A 20,503-nucleotide genomic window follows, 5' to 3' on the forward strand; every position below is an offset into this window, starting at 1 on the left:
GCGAAACTCTACCGCTCGCGAGGCGAGCGCGAGCGTCTGCTGGAAGCGTAGTACGTATATCTGCGCCTCCTACGGGCATGACGTATTTGTGTAATTGGGAATGGCGGGTTGACACCGTGCCTGGCTGGGCTTGGCCGCGGGACCGAACCGTGGAAGGACGCGGGCGCGTACAGAAGTACGTGGGCCGCTTAAAAAAGCTCGGGAATTTCCGTGACTCGGTTACAGAAACGGACAGGGTTGCACCGTTTTTGGTTGCGCTACGCGGACCTCTTTCGTGGACCAGCTTGCGACACGGGGACTGTCGAGACACCTAGTATTACATGGCACAACTTTGAATGTGTTTCGACACATTTTTTTCCACAATATGACCAGTTCGTGGTTGAACGTAATTTTTAAGTTACTACAATCGTTCTAGTTCGGATTCATGCGACTCGTTATAAGTTTTATTCGTCGCAATTATTTTACCACAAGCCGGGTCGAGTTGTAGCGCTGGATAATTGTGTTTATCTTCTAATTTGTGTAGCGCGCACTACATTTTGGACGTTTTGTACATCCAGTGTTTACTGTTTTCCATATTTAGATTTCCCATAAACGCGTCTACATCCACGGTGTATTGATCAACGTAACCATGACTAGAAAATTTCAGTGGGTATAGCAAATTGCATGCGTACCTTGCATGCTCTATTCAATTAATATTAAACGAACTCGCTTTGAATACGTGAATAACAAACTTGACGCGAGAAACTTTCAATAAAAAGTAGGCTGAAGTATACGTTAAAGAGCAGATTGCAACAGTACGTTCACATAGTATTGATTCACGTGTTGAACAGCTTGGAAAATAGAAATATCAATTTTCTTGTGAATCTTTATGAGTCTCAGTCTACGTACACCGTAGTTAAAAAACTAGAAATGGAATAAAGTTCGCTGTATAAAATATTAAAGGATTGGCAGGATACACATTCTAGCAAATTGCCAAGTCGCAATCAGCAGAAAAGGGGACGAGATCGACTAAATGCGTAACGGTGCGCATACTATCGATCCGCATTTCGGCTTTTTACATCTGGAATCAATTTGCATGAAGTTATCGCGGCACGGTACGAATAAAATTTGCTCACACTGTAAATATATGTTTAAACGTTTCATTAGCTATTTTTCTCTTCAAGCGAAACAAATTAACAATTCCCTCGTTATCTATCAACTCTTTTCGACTCGGCCACAAATTATTTTCTAAATCCAACGAGCATAAATAACGTGTCATCGTGAAATAGCAAATGCAGTTGATTATTCTTTCCCGTCGTATCGATTCTTTTTGTTCAGATTGAAGATTTCAGTTTTAGCCGTACGAGTTGTAAGATTTATCGTGTTTCAGGTAATCGCAGTCTGTTAGGTTTCATTAGTTTTAATTCAAATGGCTAGAATTAGTAGTCCTCCAGATATAGCAGTCCCACGTCCTGTTGCCAACGCGTCGGAAACGACGAAAGTACACGGTTCGCTTCGATATGGAACAATGTAGTCGATTCAACGGAATTGTTCGATATCAAAGCCATTTTTTAAATATTCTCGTCCGTCCGTATCAACGTTGCTATTTGCGCTCACCCATCGACGTTACATTATGCCTCGTACACGACTATTAGCGCATATATCTCTTCCTCTTTTTATGCTCCGCATCGAATGCAAATAACGTCGAATATCTCCGCAATTAAAGATTGCTCGTGAAAATAGCCGGTGATTATCTTGAACGAGTACTTAATGGGATCACGTCACCCGCTTTACGTAACGTTAAAAATATAATTGTTGCATCCGATTCGAACGCCGCGCGATCGAAAGAGGAAAGAACAGAGGCTCGATGCGCAGTGTTAATTACCGGGAGATTTTACGTAGAACGGCACTAGTTCGGAGAAGATCGCACGGATACGGGAAACGGCAGCGCACGTGCAGCTGGACCGGATGCGTTCACGTGCAACGTGCGTACGCTGCTCGTGTCACCTTTGCGAACGATTGACGCACCTCCCACACCTCTTCCTATCTTCCAGGCTTCTGATAACTAGATTGCTGCTTTTGTAACGAGATTATCGTTAGGCACCACCGTTACCACGTTTCCCATATCGTGACATAAGTATGGATCTAACTTGGATCTAGAAACGTTCGGCTTGGGGACGTTTTAGACGCTAATCTTCTTAGGTCATGATCCTATGATACAACATTGCTAGCAGGTTTTCGATGTTAGGATCTCCTCTGGTAGTGGGTATCTTTGGTACAGTGGATGTAAACCGGATTTCGACTTGTTAATAATAAAATTATACAATGTAAGACATTCCTTATTGTATATCGCCTCGTGTTTTGTTCTAATGCTACTAAATTTCTAATTTGGCGAGACGAACCCATGCATATGTTTCTCATTACCACGCAGGATGGCATCGTTGGCCCATTTCAATAGGGTGACAGAGTGGGCTATTATACCGGAAGTCTTGAGATGTTACATATCATATTAAACCCAAAACAGCTAACGCTAGTACTAAACAAGTTGGCTAACATTGTAGTCGCTATATTGGACTTTATGGACTTAACAATATAGAATAGTATTAATATTAAACGGTCAAATGTTATTCGTCGGACTGTTTCGAATCCAGTATGATTTTCACGTGCAAGAATACACACGTATGTACGTGTACAGGACATACTAGCACGCGTATCGCCGTTTCCTTTGGTTACACGGTGATCCAATCAAACAGCAAGGAAACGAACGAAAAAATTGCTTACCCAAGCCGAACGGTCGGTTCAGTATGAGAAACTTGTAGCCCCTGTAAAAGGAAGTTACGTAAGGTAAGGTGCTACAGTACTGGCGCGGAGACACGAATCTTTTGCTCAAATACATTTCGTAAATATAACAGGAGAGAAAGCCAGGCGAGCCTGCTTGAATCATTCATCGATATTGTAAGCGCGGACGACGTTTGAAATACGCAAACCAATTACGTGTCGATTCTTCCAATCTCTACGGTATATATGAAAACCATTGTCCAGTTTATGTTCTTCCTGGATGTCCAACCACCTTTTCACACTTCCAAGAAGCGTTCGATCACTTCTATTCCAGTATGGGAGTGGCGCTATCATCTGAGAATCATAAGTCGACTGCACAATACATTTTTAAGTATTCCTCTGGTCACCTGTGTGTCGTACGATACATATTCTCTGGTCGTTGTATGGTAACTAGATAAATAACGGTATTACTTGTCGTTGACGAATAGATTAGAGTGTTTAAATGTACACGCAAAAGGAAATCCAGAGGATTCCAGTCAGGTGATCGATGCGGCCATTCTAGCGCCTAATCCCACCACCTACACGTTCACCTATCCACCTCTCACCAAACGCTCACATTTAATGAAGCAATAAATATTTATACAGATTCTCATTTCTACGATCACTCTTTTTAAAAGTCCAGGAAGCAGGTGGACGGTTGAAAGTCCGTTTAGAAGAACAGTATACGATTATATTCAATTAGCTTCACGTTCCATTACGTCGGCGACGATCCAACTATCTAACAGTGATTAGGCGTGGAAATCGATTCATTTCGATTCGAGTAGCCTGAGTCCTAATAACTTTAGCAGGTACGAGTCGCTTGTTCGATTCGTACAAAGGCAAACCTGAAATGAAGTTACCAGAAATTTGACTTTCAAGTGGTAAGTGGTCACGTTACGTGGTCGTTAATCGACTTTCACCAATTCTCTGTTACGCGATAGACTTTGAGTCTCTGCGCTCGTGGACTTAGCTATTTTTAATGTTTAGAGAAATGTCATGGCTGCGGAAATCTTGACCGCTACCATCGGTTACTCGAAACTCGTTTATTGCGTCACCAGACGCTCACCAATTTAATAATCGTCAAGGTAATCCCTTTGATAACGTTCTCCAATTTAATCGTCACTTAAAAGATCGTGTCACTTATGATTCACTCTTATCTTTTTCCTGGTAAATATAAAGGATGACACGCATGCGTTGAAAAATCAATAAAAGTTTTGCAACTTTTTCCACTCCAAGTGGATCGAAGCGTTTATTCGATTTAAAACTCGTATGTGCTTCTTTTGCAAATTGGTTTTCCGGTTCAGCTTGTAATGCAATCTTTATTGAAACGTATATTTCTGCATCAATCGTACAGTTAAAAGGATCTTGTGGACTGTGTGCCACGGGAATAACAGTTCTTGCTTTTTTATTTTTCCATTTTTATCCGTGACAATGCATTATCGAATTAATCAACGGCATCCGCCAAAGCGTACGCGTCACTCTTTTACAAGGAATTTTATCCGTTTTCTTTTTTTTTTCCTGTAGGGACGAGGACAAAACAATGAGAATCAACGAAGGAAATCCTGTGGCGGCCACTACCTTTTCTCCAGAATCGACGACCACTTCCACCGGAAGCTCGGTTGACGATACACCAACAATTCCAGAACCTCCCACTTGCTCGACCACGTTCCCCATCGAGGACTGTGTTTACAGAGGTGAAGGGAACGCAAACGTCGTTGTTGCGCTACCACAAGTAAGTCAGATCGCAGATAAATTTGCTTTCCTCCACGCTCGTTTCCTCTCCGAGTTTCACGGCATCTCGTGAAAAGGGTTCAAAGAATCAAAGGCGTTATTATCATTATTACTGGACGCACCGAAACTCCGTTGGCTATAATTAGACTTGGAAAATAGTAACCGAGGAGTTATTTGCTCGGCTGATTACCTTGCCAAGCCGTTAAATATTTAAACGAGTCAAATGATATTTGCAAATGTGAAATAACAAGGTCCACTCTGCTTGAGCAATACGATTGGTCCGATAAAATCGAATTCAATGTTATCAGTGTTCGATACTGCTCGATTAAGGTGTTCAATTAAATTATTATTCAGACTGTCCGTTTTGCCTTAAATTTCATTTAATGAGCCAAAGTTCGAGCGTGTAATTTCACTGGAACTGTTCACCGTGCCTTCGATCTCTCGTTAGATGAACCACGATGGCGAACAAAAGTGGACCGCGTATTTTCGCCTTGACACGAAATGGTTTCTCTACGTTAACCTTCTCTGACCTTTTGTTATTTACGTTTCAAAGTAAATTTATACCCTGTATGAAGTTATTGCAGTGGAACGCGTCGCCGTGATAACATTGCAATATCACGCCACACCGCTGCCTGTTTTTCGTTCGAAAATGGTCCGCAAATATTTTTCACATGCACACACGCGTAACTGTACGTATTATCGCCTTGTTCTTACATTGTTACGCTTATCTCCTAACCCTTTCACGGACTAGACAGTTGTGGCCGTTAACATAACTTATTGTGAACACAGCTGTGCTTGCAAGTTGTTTAAAAGTACAATAGAAGACAAAGAAAATTACTTCACTGCGATATTACGAACACTAACACTGTTTCAAGACGGTTGCATAGTAATTCTGACTATATTTCTGACAGTGAGCGAATGAAAAAATTCCCAGACTCTCACATTCCAGGAAATACGAATGCGTGTAAATCGTTGATAATATCTCCTCTTTCGATTTTACTAAATTCGAAAATATATATTTCAATCGATAGATAATTTTATGTAGGTTAATCAGAGACATTCAACTTCAAAGCAAGTTTTTTTCTCGTCAGTCTCGTTTCTGAGATTACAGCTTCATTTCTCCAGAACACGGGTTCCCGAATAACGAGTTATTTCAAATGACCATTCCTTCGTTATGACTCACCCTGTACAAGGTAAACTCGACCAGTCCCAGCAGAAATTTCAAGGATCGATTCTAAAAGTTAAAACAAGACGAAAATCAAGAACAATAAAATCGCGTTTGCTGCTTCGTTTTCGAGAAATACGACTTTGAAAATTAATGGTCGCTCGCGAGCACCATTGGCTTATGGGTTCCCGCCAAAAGTGCGCGCATGCTTGCAGAACTTTCACACACGTTTCTCTCGAATACGAAGCGTTTAACGCAATTTCTACACTCTACGTTATCTTCTCGTTTCGGATTGTTGAGCCGTTCTCGAAAATTTCTTCGTTCGAGAAACGGATGTCACGCGAGTGTTACGATTCGAAGTTATATCGCGATGTACGTTAGAACCGTCACTGATACGTTGCACTTTCAACGTTGCGAGCACGTACCCCTGACGACCTTTATTCCTGAACCGTGACTACGAGTTTATCGAACCTGGAACTCCGCGCAAATTGAAGACGGTGCATATATTTAGAAGCTGCATAGGCGCGACCGTTGGTAATGGCAGGCCTCGCGTACGCGTTTTGCCAGTTTCGTCCACGAGAAAATCGGAAGAAAGTGTGCTGTCGCAACGCGCTATTTGTTCGATTAGGAGAACGACGGAATCGCTCGTTTTCACCGTACAGAGCGTCCTTAGCCGGGTCTGACTCATCATCACGACATTATAATTTGAACGCATGATTCAGCATGCTGGTATTTAAAAACCACTTTAACCTCCAACAAAAAGTGGAAACAGTAATAATACAGGAATCTCGTTGAATCTAGACTCCTTTTTTGCTTCTTTATTGATCGTAGGAAATTGAATAATTTTATTCAATAATATCTTGTTTGACAGTAAAATATTATCTATAGTTTTGATACGTATGGAAATATAACGATTTTCTTCAAATGAAAAGTGGTGATTGTTAAGAATTGTTGTAAACTGTTTATTGTATCGATAAATTGTATTATGAGAAATTCTTACATGCTACAGAGGCACCTGCCTCTAAGCCAGATAAGGTAAAACATTTCTGCGACGCTGATCGTATATTTCCCTACAGGCGACAGTTATCTTGACCACGGACCTAACTATTTATTGTACGGAGTCGTGATTTATTGCTACGTAATGGTACACCGTGATTCATACCCGTACCATTCTGATTCAGCCTTTTTATGCAAAAAGTTGAAGGATCTGCAAATCGCTGTTTAGTTACCTGCGATTACCTCTTACGTATCGCAGATAATAAAGACTAGCGTTAAAAGAGCATTAACTACCGTACGGTACTGGCAGTACGCGTTGTATTTGCTGTATCACCCAAAGAAATGGAAGAAAACAGTAATTTCTGCAATAATCATTTCTTCAAAGCTGTTGCGAGTTGATGGATAGACGAACAGCTACATTTATTGGCGAACGGAGTCTTACCATTAGCGCGCGCCCGCGCGCATCCAAAAGATTTTCAAAGTCGTTTTTCGCGAAAACGATGCGTCATATGCAATTTTGTTATTCCTGGTTGTTTGCTCATTTTTGCTCGCAGAATCGACTCGCAAAGTTTCGTTGTAAATCAAGCACGATAAAATGATCTTTTTAAACGACTTTGACGCCACGCGTTACGATAGTGGAAACACAATGGTGATCGCTCATTACCCAGAATTGCCAGAATCGTTTGGGGGACGTCTGTACGTGGAACGAACGGTTCGTACACTTTCCACTCGCGCCCCAACGTCCTCTTACAATTCGTAGCGGTTATCTATCCGCATAAACATCCGCCTTCGCACTCGCGGCGAATCACAAATCACCCATCTTCGCCCACGTTCCACGCAATCAAGCCTATTTCGTATTTCTCCTGACAAGCTTATTTTTTCACGTGCCCGTTTGCCGAGCAAAAATAATTATCGTATTATCAGTAACCGCGAAGTAAAAACAGCTGGTATTGAAACCGTTCCAGCTAAATCCTTTCAATTGTTTTCCAACCGTTTTTCACCCATAGATTGGCAATCTTGAAATGTTTTATCCTTCTTGGAATAGTCGTACTGCTGAAAAGAGAACGAAGAATTTTTAAGAATTAGAAGACCAAACAACCAAGCTTCCCGTCCTATTTGCGGCTTTGCGCGCATGCACCGCGCGTCCATGAACGAGAAGAAGAGAAGCGTAACTGTGCAGAGTTCGCAAGGAAAGAAGAGAAAAAAAAGGCACAATAAAACGATGGCCGTTGACCTCGACAAACGCTGGGAAGGGGGGAATTGTTAGGTAGTGGGACATTAAGCTGCTGAAGTGGGGGCTCGATGAATGATCGATGAGCTTTTTGCCTTTCATACTCGTGGAAGCTATCGTGAAAGGAAATTCTAAAATATGGTGGGTGCACCGATTACGTCCCACCTACGCTTTGTTTAATTTCTTTTTTTAGCGGCTATAAAATATCTTCCTTCCTGCTTATATATAGACTTTCGTTGGAAAACTGAAGGGAGATATGTGGACCATATTTGCGTTTCCAATGTATGTCAAAGGCTGAAACAAAATATTTCCAGGTGGAAATATGATAAACAACGTATTGGAAATACCCGATGTTATCGAAATGTTTAAGATAAGAGTTATTGGTTTATTCTACAAAAAACGAAACGAGTATTGATTAAGTAAATTTCTTCGACCCGAGCGGAATAACTTTTTAATAGGAAACTTGCGCCGCGATATCGTTCTTGGTAAAATGCAACGGTCGCAATGTAGATATGCATGAGTTCAGGGGTGTTGCATAAACGCCCGTTAAAAAGCAGTACGTGCATGCACGGAAACTTGTTAAAACAAACTCGTGGGTGACGCATGAGAAACTTACGAGCCACGTCAGCCGATACATCGATTGGACGTTTATGAGAGGCGACGAGCACCTGAGAAGTTCACATGGATACCGCGAAATCAGATGTTCTAGATTTTATTTTCACTCGGGTGTGTTGACATCGCTTACCTACATCGACTTCCCGTTTCCCCTTTTTTTCGTTCGATCGATAAACGCGAAACCAGCCTACCGCTGAATTTTTCCGTACCTCGGCTTGGTGGTAAACCATTCTCTCGATTCTGATCAAGTTAAAATACATGAGTTTTTCGTGTGGACGGTTAAGTTTAGCCGCAGAGTCGTTGCCAAGCAGTTAAATATCCTTTATAAGTTGTCGCAAGAATTCTTTTCCTGCTTTTACGGCTACATATATATCCTGTACGGGATTTAGCGCTACAGGTGGGTCGAAGCAATGGCGGTGACTTTTATGGGACGAAATAAAACAATATAACGAAGAATGTTGGAGTTCGCAAACAAAGAATTGTAAAAGAAGATTTAGAAAATAAAACGACCCATGTTGGAGAGAAACTTGATTCCTTTGAAATTGAACAAAGCCGGTTTCTTTCTGTTAATAAAGGAATGAACTAATATAAAGCAAAATTTAACGTTTGTGCAAGTAGCACATGTAATAATTTAAGGTGGTAGAAAAAATGTCTCACCATGCGTATTTACATATCAAAAAGGTGGAAACATTTTTAATGCACCGCCATGCTTTAAAGAGTTAACGTAATTACGAAAAGAACTCTTGGTGAGAAATCGAAAGAGAGTTGTATTTCTAACCTATTTACAGACGATCGTTAGAGTACCATCATCGATCAAATGATAATGTTTGTCTTTCATTCTTTTTTAACATAACGTGGACTTGTTAATGGTACGGCTGGTTTCTCTATAAAGCACGATTGTACGTGTGCGCCAGTAATTAACGCTGGGTCATTTAAGCAATTCACTGATAGTAATTGAAGCCTGCTGCGCAATGGAAATTGTGGTTCGCCGCGATATGAAATGCTGCGTGTCGACCTATTTTCCAATTCAAAGTCGACGACATCGACGAAAATTTTTCTATTTTTCATACTATCTCTCCTTACGACAAGCTTTACGACTGCATTTCAACGTTGGCATCAATTCTGGCTAAAATTTTTTATTCCATTAGATTCAAGTAATTAACTAATCGAATTACAAATTCTATTCTTTATTTATTGAGATGACTGTACGTGGAGCGTTAAAACGCGCGGGATAACTATCAACCTTAAAAATCCGAATGCGACAAGGTAAACTATGAAGGTCTATCCTCCGCGTTTGTATCTCCGTTTATGAATATTTTTCACGCCGTTGACCTGGATATTTTCTCGAATGTCACAACGGGCTAACTACGACGCTCGCACGTCCCTGATAATAGATAATCGACTGTGCAGTGGCGAGTATGCAAAACGCGTGATCGTTTGTCGCGCTCGGAACAGCGGCACCGTGCTCCATGGTTCTTTCTCTAATTGATTTCACTGTTAAAAATATTTCTGACGTGCCGTGGAAAGCGTTCCCTTTTCGCAGCGGATTCAAGGACCTCCTTTGTAACGCTTATAGAACGAGATTTCTGTACGATTTTTGTAAAGCACGACCAAACACGTTGGGCTAAGTTAAGTCAGGTTCATCGTGTACGTGCACGTTCGACACGGAATTATAGCTTGATACACACGAGAGATCAAGTGTCACGCCTTTGTCCCTACGTGTTACAGGAGCACAAGGTAATTCGATTCAGGAAGTCACTGCCGAACGATGTTTCACCGGATGCCGGCAAACAACGAGCCGAGCGAGAAGTGGAATTCGCGAGGTTCGTCGCTTCCTGCTTTTTGGGTCCGTACACGCAAGTCCCTGAGATTCTTCGTTACGACGCGAGGGACATCGCCAAACTCTCGGAAGCCATTCGACCCCTACGATCAGGTAACCAACCGCCATAACCACTCCGGGGCACTGATGCGTACGCGTATTTTTTAAATTATACTTTACAATTCAATTGAAATTAAAATTTTATTATCGTTCGGTAGAATCATTATTAAGGTTGTTTCTGAATTATTTTTGGGACAAGCTGCACGAAGGCAGATGTCTATCGACGCTGTCATTGTTCGCAAAAACCGCCAGGTGTTGGGCTGCGTTAACTATTTACATCCACGCGGACGATATTTTTTTTCAACTTTCGTTCACCGCTCAAGTGGTACGCCTCTTTTCTTACGCGTCCACCTGCTGGCTGCACCTTTACTTGCCGGTAAAAAATGCGGCGTTCACGCGCGTAAAAACCTTCCGCCGCACCTTGAGGTGCTTCTCGCATCGATGAAATCTCATCCGTCGTGGAATGGTTCCGCAGCTTTAGCTCCCGTTCCGTAAAATTTACAGATTTCTTGAAATTCGATTACGCTGATCGATTACAGTCGTAGGAAGTCACGCGTTCAATAATATTTCATTCGCATCTGAAATGCAGCACGCAAAAGCTGTCGTTTATTATGATATTTTTACAGTGTAGAGTAAGGAATTACCTCGCGTCCATTGTTCGTTAATAATAATTTCTGTCGCATAAAAAAGGTTCGTTCGCTGTCGTGCAAGCATTCCGACACCTTTGAACGAGCGTATACCTTTTATTCAAGCAGCCAGTGTAACGTATGCATTCGCAATGATAGGGTCACGGTTTTTCTTCTCGACACATCTCCAATCACAATAATAGTGGCATTGCGCTACGTTCTAAGTGTGGGCCGCGACCTGCCAGGCTCGAACAGAAAGTCAGACCAGCCAGACTGTAAGCCAGGCCAGTATACAGGGTGACTCACTACTCCTGTGACAAATTTTTACAGCCGATAGTTCATATAAACCTAGGACCAATTTGCAAAAATTGTAGAGAAAGTTAGGATTTTTTTTTTTTTAGAGAAACGGGAGTTTCACTCACATTATTGATTGTATCTTCCAAACCGTCAGTCGAATCAAGAAGAGTAGATACTATTTGAAAGAAAACAAAAATTCTAATTTTCTTTGCAATTTTTGCCAATTGGGCCTACGTTTATATGAACTTTTTTATGGTTTTTGAGTTGTAGTATCAGCTGTAAAAATTTATCAGACGAGTAGTGAATCAGCCTGTATAACAGCCTCGAACGTTTCTGAACTGGATCTTTCTGGTACGAAGATTGGCCTAACGAAGTATAACGTCACAATGCCCACCAGATAAATTCGCACCGCACGGGTGACTTTCTAGCCGGATCGATAATTCAACGGCCGCATAATGCGACCACTTTCAGCGCAAAAAATACCAGCGAGGCTGAATTTCAAATGGTCATATTTGAAATTACAATGCAACCGTATGAAACTTTTATAAGCTCCGTCTTGTAGATCATACGTAGATCATAATGGTTTATCAGATATTTTTGTAATTCACTGATATGGTATAATGTAATACAGATTTGGTACAAGGGTGACGAACAGTAATTATATCGCATTGAATCTGCTGTTAGGAAAAGAAGATATGCGTATAACCCCAGTGCATGAAACTAATTTGAATTGATTAATATTTTATAAAATTAGACTTAACAGAAAATAGTTGCATGCGTTCCTGTAATTAAACTGTGAAGTAAATTAAATCGACGAGAAGAGAGTCGCGCAACGTACTTTGTATTTAAATGTACGATTTCAGTGGATTATGTATTATTTTCATCTTATTGCCCTCGTAACCTGGGAACGCACGACAGTAGAAGAAAAGAGAATAGTTTTACGAAATATTAATTATTCCAAGCCGCATGACATATTTTTAGAGGAAGGATTTTGTGTAACAGACGGAACGGAAGTTACTGAAATTTCCATCCGCGCAACTCTTCCTATCCATGGATCTACCTCTGTAGCTGATTTTAACAACCAGTTTCTCGAAATTCAACGGAAAAGTCAATATTAGCGTAGCAACGAACATTTTTCTTTCTTTCTGGCCAGGAATATTCGTACCCCGTGAGCAAAAAACTGTATGAAAATTAATCGTTGGAGGGCCAACGAAAATTTACGAGGCGCGTTTCACGGAAGCCCACTCGTTGCACCAGCCTACGCTGCGGCTGCAGCTACGGGGCACTCGAAAGGATGACGACGTCGCCCAGACGGTCTCGAGAAGACATTAAAGCTAGCTTCGCACTCGTTCTTGCCTCCACGGAGACATTCACACGTTCCATGGTTGGAACACACGTGCGACCAGTTCTACTCCTACGAAAAGGGCACGACCCCACGGGTAATCCGTCGAGCTCTCCTTCGGGAAAGCTGATGTACGGCCTATTGAGTCACCTCCTCCGTCGCGCAGGGTCACTTAAATACCGTTTTCTCGCGGCCTATCCCCTTTCCCGAACAATTAATTGCCTTCACGGAAGTTCGACGATATCCTCCTACGCTGATGGAACAGAGGCTAGCTACCGCTAGGCGTTCCTATCGAATCTGAATCGTTTCCAACACGATTCGTTACTTAAAGTCTCGATCAGTCTCGAAGAAAAATTTTGAAACTCCTGAGAATCTTGCAAGTCTTGCAAACGTATTCAAAGTTTCTCTGCTCGTTGGTTATACGACGATAATTGTTGGAGTCAGTCATGCGATTAAATAAAGGACAGAGAGTTTTTTTACGTCATGTCTAAGAATGTGTTCGCGAAGTGAATGCATTAACGAGATACGATCGTGACTTTACAATTTGTTCATTAAGAGTAGCCCTATTGGGAGAGTTTATTGCTAGGCGGTAGCGGCCTTATCTTGGAAGTTGCACGATGCACGAGAAACCTGCTTCTACGCGAACGCGTCAGGCTGACAGGAAGAAATTAGAACGATATGAGAAACCGTTCCGCGTAGAATGGAAACCGCTCGAGTTACGAAGAAAACACGTTAGACAGGAAGCCAGAAGAGGTTCCCCTTAATGAACGACGTACGCTTCATCTGGACTTCGTTTCCCGATACGTTTCTTTTTCGTCCCGCTTGTTAAATGATTAAAACACCAATTACAGAAATGTATAACGCGTCAGCTACAACAAACGGTGATCTCTAAACTTGCTTTCCGATAAACAAACTACTCTTTTTTTTTTTTACTTGCAGTAAGAAGTGGGTCGACCATCTTGGTTTTACCGTTTTCACGAACTATCTGGGTTTTTCTCGTTCAGCGTAAGCTTTTTTTATTATTTTTTTATAATTGTAAAGCTATTCTCTGTTTATTTCGTAATATCGCCATGTTTGTTTGCGTTAGATTTATGTGTTCGAAGGAAAAAAAGCAATTTTATACCGTACCTCCTCCTCTCTCTTTCATGACCTTTTAACTGAGATCAGGAGACTGGCACTGTGTAATTCGTATTGTTCCTTGGTGCACATATGTTTGAAATTATTGAAACTCGTACTGATGCAATTCCGTGAACTATACACGACCAACTCGAAGGCTAACAGTAAGATAGTTCACGCGCAGTGGATTGTTATAAACTTCTATTTGAACCAAGTAAAGTGTTCAATTGACTTTTGCTTAATCCAAATGAGTGTCACTTTACTGCCACGATAGAAAAAGTCATTTATTAAAGTCATTTTTATTTTAGTTAACAGAGCGTTCTTATGCTAACAGATAAAAGTACTTCTCTAACGCATGAAGTACTTACATAAATACCTGTGCATGTTTTACAACTATCCACGATTTTATCGTTTCAAGGAAAATTCTATCCGCTTGGAAGACGTTGAGCTTTTCTTAGCGGCGGTTGTACACGACTCTTATTGCTTGACATTCAAACACGTACGTTTCTATAGAGGACCTATCGTGCTGGTGTCGTACAAGCCTGTCATTATTTTCTCAGGAAGTTCTGGCTAGACAGAAAAACGAAAAGCGAAAGTTTCGCTTCCAAGTCCCCTCTAACGACCGTGCCGGCGGAAATCGTGCTTGAATATGAACCGCCAAGTCGTCAGCTGGCTACAAAACACTGTTGCTGATAATATCGATCTTCCGTTCGAACGAAACACCCTCGAATTATTGCGATCGTAAAGTCAACGTATCCATCTGCTGTGCAACTGTATCTTATATCGTAGAGAACTTTTACGTAAGGATATTTCACTTGATGAAATTTTCAGAATTGATTCTAGAGGCCAAAATAGGACAATAACGAAGAGTAAAAAAATTACGTACGAAGCTTCGATTTCGAGAAAAACCACTCTGAAAATTGCTGTTCCGTGTGGTCACTAACAGCTGTTACTCGTGTTGCAGTGGTTCAGGGGCCGTCGCTATTAATCCGCGCATACTCGAATCCAATCGTTTAATTCTTAATTATCGCCTTGTCCTATTGTTTAAATAAATTTAGCACACCTTCTTTTGTACACTCGAAGCATCTTTTCTTAAATTTTATCTGCAATGACAATTTCAATCCTTCTGGTTCGATTCATTTACTTTACAGCTGTCGATGCCAATATGTAATACTGTAATCGTTATTCACTCACAATGTTTCGAATTTCGTGTACGAGAACGATCAATTTAAAAGCATGTACCATATGCAATTATCAGTGAAACGATATTGCGCATGTACGATACGAGAATATCGATTTCCTGTCTTGAAACGTTCACGGCGAAGAACGCGCGTTATTATACGTGGGAGGTATAAAAAGTTCTCTACCTGCGAGGAAGGAAACAACAAAATACTGGCCGAGCGAAATGATTTTATTTTTAAACGCGGTAAAGTATTATTCCCGAAATGCAAAACATTCAATTCCTTGAGCGCGTATCGCGTTGAAAAATGGTATCAATTTTTCGTTAGCATTAAAACGCCTGTTTTTGAGGAAAACGAGCGGGCAGGGATCTCTCTCCTTGAAGTTTCTTACCGCGACAAATAATTCAGCCAGTCGTCGCGTACGCGATATCAATCGTGAATAATTGTAGAAACCAACGCGGATAAAATCGGGGTGCGACGTTGAGGAACGGCTCGCAATTATGCAACTTCTGCGTGTAGTCATAGAAGGACAAAACGGTTGATACGAGGAGAAAAAAGAAAAAAAAGGAAAAGAAGGAAAGACTCGATTCCCTCTGGGCTTGTGCGCATTCACGACCCTGTAAACCTGCTACATCATCCCTTCTCTTTGGTAGCTTCTTCCTTCGGATCTTCTCGATCCTGATTGCCTGCTTTTACGTCAGTCCTGTTCACCCTACCAACGAGCCTTTCACTTCGTAGCTTTTTATTTTATGTCAACCCGCTCGCGCACACGAACGCAGCACCATCGGCGTTCATATTTGCCGATTATTTTATCATTGACCTTCTTCCGTCCCACTTAGATTAAATACCTCGTACGTACGAACAAAAATAACATAGTTCAAATGAAGAACGTTAATCACAGTGAAACTGGACTCGAACGAGATTATTCTTTTTCCTCTTGCTCCGTTCATTTACGATTCAGTTAGAAATTATACAGTCGACGGTTACACGCGTTGCTCGTCGTTTATTTCTGCACGCGGATGGCGAGAGCCTGATGTGTCGCGGATGATTCGACAAAATTGGGACGTGTGCTCTCCTCGATGTGTCTCCGGTTCAGATCTAAAAGTTATCGTAAGATGCGACGTCTTTATCGCAGACTGTTTGAACAAGAAGACAGTCGATGAATAAGGGATATTTAAAATATTCTTAATTAAATGTGCACGCGTGCTTTGCACTTGTTGCACGCGCCTCTCCTCCTTTTGTATTTCGCCTCCTTGGTTTTTCCAAAGAAATTCTCTCCAGTTACCTATTTTTAGAAAATGAGAACGTCACGTCGCGTCACGACAGACGAGATATTTTCGCAACTGGACCACCGTCTGATCATTTATTTTCAAACTCGCCGTGGGGAATGTGTATAAACAAGGGACGAGTAGACGCGTACAAACCGCACGCATCTGCGTATTGGTATGATAGGATTGAAGAGGAAAAGAGAAATTGATTTTGTTCCCTGCCATTCTTCCCTGGAATTATAGTTGTTACACGTCGTATAAATTAATTGCTTCGAGTAATACTCGTCGTTCGAAATAAGATATGGTATCTCTTTTATGTTCCTATTTATTTACGACAGTGTAAGATTTTCTAACGTTCCTCTCTTTGGTTTCAGATAAACGCCGCTACAAGGAAATCGTCGAGACGTACGCCACGAAATTTCCAGACTACACGTTTCTTCAGACAAGATACGACTCTGATTGCTTCCGGTCGAACAAAACATTCTGCGTTGAAATTAAACCGAAGCAGGGTCACTTGCGCAACACTGATCAAAAATTCCAAAAGTGTCCTTATTGTCTGACACAATATTATAAGGTAACATGCTTCATCGGTATCTCGCCTTCGTTTCACTATTTCAAGACATATAGATGTGTAGTCTAATTCGATTTCTATGGTTTCAGTTGAAGAAGAAGATGATCTCAAGCCGTAGCACTTACTGCCCCTTTGATCTCTTTTCGGGAGTGGAGTCGCGTATGAAATCGGCGCTAAAAGGACTACTAAAATCACCGCAAAACAATTTGAAGATCTTCAAGGATGGCGTCGTGGTTTACGACCAGGAATCATCCTCGAGCGATCTCGAGCGCGTCTTAACAGAATGGTTTCGCAATTCTGCCAATTCAACGAACAAAGAGTACATCGACAAATTCTGCACTCTAATTTCCACTGCTCTTTTGCACTCGTTCGTTTCGGACGAGCGTAACACCGATCCATTTCCTACGTTCGAATTGTGCACGTCGCTCGAGCAAGACTTAAAGTCAATGTCGTACATTAATCCAGATCTAATTGCGAAAGCTAAGAAGTTTCTCTATTTTACAGGGGAAGTAAGTATCAGTCTCAGAAATTTTGATAGATGTTTAGTTACACATAAATTTGCATATTATATTTTACAGGAGTGCAATCTAAAGGGTGAAGCATTACCAAATAATTCGGTGCTGGAACGAATTCTCCGTATGCAGAGGCTACCCTTTGTTAGCTCAGAGTACGTTTACAACGCGTACTCAAAGTATCACTCATTGTTGACGGACGACGTGGTATATTCTAATTTAATAAAAATGTTCAAGCTTGGAGATCATCGATTATTTTATTTTAAACAAAAAGTAAGTAAATGTTGCATTTAACGTGTATTTATGTGATTCGTATTAAATGAATTGAAATTTCTTAATTCGTTACGTGTATGAATTCAAGTCATTGATCAACTAGAATTTAATCACCTGTGTATAACGTATTTTGGACATTATAGTGTATTAATAAGTTATGATTTTATTTCTGATTGTGAATAGAATACATTGTTAGAAGAAAAAGGTGAATGATTCAAAGGGGATTTTACGCCAGTTCCTGTTGTGTAAATCACACTGCATCTCTAATGTTTATATACATATCTACTTCTCTAACGATTAATTTATATTTTAGAAAGCTATCACGGGGACCACCGAATCATTAAGAGATAATTACATACAGCCATGTGCCAAAGATACTCTGATTTCAAAAAAGCTGAAGCTTGACGGTGATCGTGCTGGCAACAAACATATTATGGAATCTATTGAGAATATTCCTCTTGTATCAAAATTCATTTTAAGTAATTCATGGTGTAATAAACCTAGCGCGATACACAATGGAGATAATTTATATTATAACGACAAAGATGCATATTTTAATATGAACACCGAAAGTATGTTGTGTCTACAGAATTATCTCCTGTTCTCTTGCGCTAGAGATTGTTCGATATTAATGTCTTTTCGAGAAGTAAATCCGTAAGTTAATACTCAGATATGAAGTATTTTTCATTTTTTTTTTATTGAATATTAACCACTGATTCCATTCTTGCTATGTTGTAGAAACACAGTCCCGGCTCCTCTGGACAGAGACGTAATAAAACTATCGGATGGACTCAGTTTCATTTGTAATATTGGGATTTCAGATATAGATCCAAAAAGTCTACTTTGCATTGAGAAACATCGTCGACGAGATATTGATGTTTTAAATGCAGTGGTATCAATTCTGGAAGAAGAACTTGTGATTAAAAATCAATCGTCGTTTGAAAAGTGATTTTATTGCGCGAAGTTCCTATAGGTATTTTAGGTTTTTTGAAGTACGGAGATATTAAGTATGGTGGGTGTATACAAGCAAAATTGATTATGTCCATTTTTGACATGAGAAGTTTAGAAAATATAAAGTAATGTATATACACATTTTAATCGTATTTATTACGAGACGAAAGTAAGAAACATAAAATGAACAAAGTGAACAATGCATAGTATTGACTCGTAAAAATAAGCTATAGCCATAAGCTAATTATCCACTATTTACGAGCGTTGTATATTAAAAAATAAGATATTGTAATAAAAGGAAAGTCAATACTGATCATTTCACGTTTCTGTGAAAAGTAAAAATTTTCTAGAGGATTTTCCTTGTACACCCATGATGTATTTGGTAAATAATACATGCAACTAAAGACAACGTATAACAGAGAACAACTATACAAAATTTCTTGCAAAAATACTAAAATTTTAAAAACGAAAAAAACAGTGGCACGTTATCTGGCGAAAAATACAACTTTCGTTAATGCCATGTCAAAATTTTATAACTGGACTTCTAATATCCAAATATTATAAAGCTCTGATACAGTATTAATAAAATATGTATTCCCTAATTATAACATTTTCGTAGCAGTCGCGCTACTAGTTTCTTTTGTTTTTGAAACATTCAGTTATTTTTGCTATGGACCATATATTTTTGAAATAAGTATAATATATCAAACATAATGCACGTTACTATTGCCATGGTGAAAAGACGGTTTAATTTTGCCTCGTTAAGATACGCGAATTGACTTGATATCATGCAGGATGATATATTTCTAGTATTACTATAATTAATGTGGTAATCAACAGATGATCTCTATGGTAATTTTGTCGCAAAGTTTAAACGCTAGTACACCTATATGTGTTCGATATATTATTTGAAAATTCGATGGTATTTATTACCTAGTTAGAACTAATTTAGGAATTCGAATTTTATTTTTTAATAATTATTGACTTAATTAGAAGTAAAACTGTTTGGTAAAATTGTTTAAATTATTGTTGGTGAAGTTATTACAATGAGAGTACGATTACTTCGTGCTAAACAATGGTGTATAAAGTATAAATTGGAAGTAAAAACTTTATAAATGCGGAAAGTTATAAGTTTTTACCATTACTTATTTATGTCAGGATATTATTAAAACAATGCAAATATAGTGATTCTATTTATTCGCGAAAGAACTTGTGATTCTTAAGAATTTGTGCAAAAATACACGTACTGTGTGATGAATGCTGTGTAATTGTTTTATATGAAGATTTTTAGATATTTTAAAATTAAAATTTTATATTTAATATTTGTTTTCGGTTTATACTGAAATTGTATTTGATATTAACGTTCAACGAAGTGAATGAAAAATATGTGATATAAGTAAATATGGAATATATAATTATAAATTAACAACTTAAAATGATAGACTATGTATCAAACTGTGTTACATTATATTTTACATTAATACTCTCTCCATATACTATACGCATATATCTATGTTGATGTAGAAGTGATTTGTATTATATGCAGTGTAGAGCAATTTATGTTTTAAAACGATTTGAATATACATTTAAAATTATTTTTATCCATCGATTATTATTACAATGTATATCAATGTACACTTTACTAAGTAATAAATTTTTGTAATTAAATTATTTACGTCCCTGTGCTATTTTATTTGTTTAACACTTAATGTGCATGATGTTGACAGAAGCCGCTCAGTTTCTGACACCAATCTACTCTCAGATCGTATCGACAAGTTCTACTACCAAAACACAAGCTTAATAGGGATGCAGATGAATATGGATTTGTCTTCAGGTTATGGACAAATCTACAATCAAATTGCAGTCATTTCGTTCTATGGGTATGTACCTTCCCTTGTTTAAAGAAAGAATTATATCTTTCCGTAAATACAATATTTTTTTATGAATAAATAG

At 39.5% G+C, this 20,503-nt stretch overlaps 1 protein-coding gene across 4 annotated transcripts in view; it reads left to right on the forward strand.

Moving 5' to 3' along the window:
* Ipk1 (Inositol phosphate kinase 1) overlaps positions 1-20,420 on the forward strand; it is a 73,114-nt gene extending 52,694 nt beyond the window's left edge. For 2 of the 4 annotated variants that reach the window (XM_076900503.1, XM_076900504.1), the window contains exons 3-9: positions 4,328-4,528; positions 10,263-10,467; positions 16,618-16,817; positions 16,904-17,323; positions 17,393-17,599; positions 17,913-18,253; positions 18,338-19,021. In XM_076900503.1, coding sequence (XP_076756618.1) covers positions 4,337-4,528; positions 10,263-10,467; positions 16,618-16,817; positions 16,904-17,323; positions 17,393-17,599; positions 17,913-18,253; positions 18,338-18,548 — 1,776 coding nt within the window. In that variant the 5' untranslated portion in view covers positions 4,328-4,336 and the 3' untranslated portion in view covers positions 18,549-19,021. Of the gene's footprint in view, positions 1-4,320; positions 4,529-10,262; positions 10,468-16,617; positions 16,818-16,903; positions 17,324-17,392; positions 17,600-17,912; positions 18,254-18,337; positions 19,022-20,277 lie in introns of those variants that run through there. The other 2 variants (XM_076900505.1, XM_076900502.1) reach the window with 2 other exon arrangements.
* Positions 20,421-20,503: the final 83 nt, after the last annotated feature.

Source organism: Xylocopa sonorina, chromosome 9, assembly GCF_050948175.1.
Source record: "Xylocopa sonorina isolate GNS202 chromosome 9, iyXylSono1_principal, whole genome shotgun sequence".
Taxonomy (NCBI): Eukaryota; Metazoa; Arthropoda; class Insecta; order Hymenoptera; family Apidae; genus Xylocopa; species Xylocopa sonorina.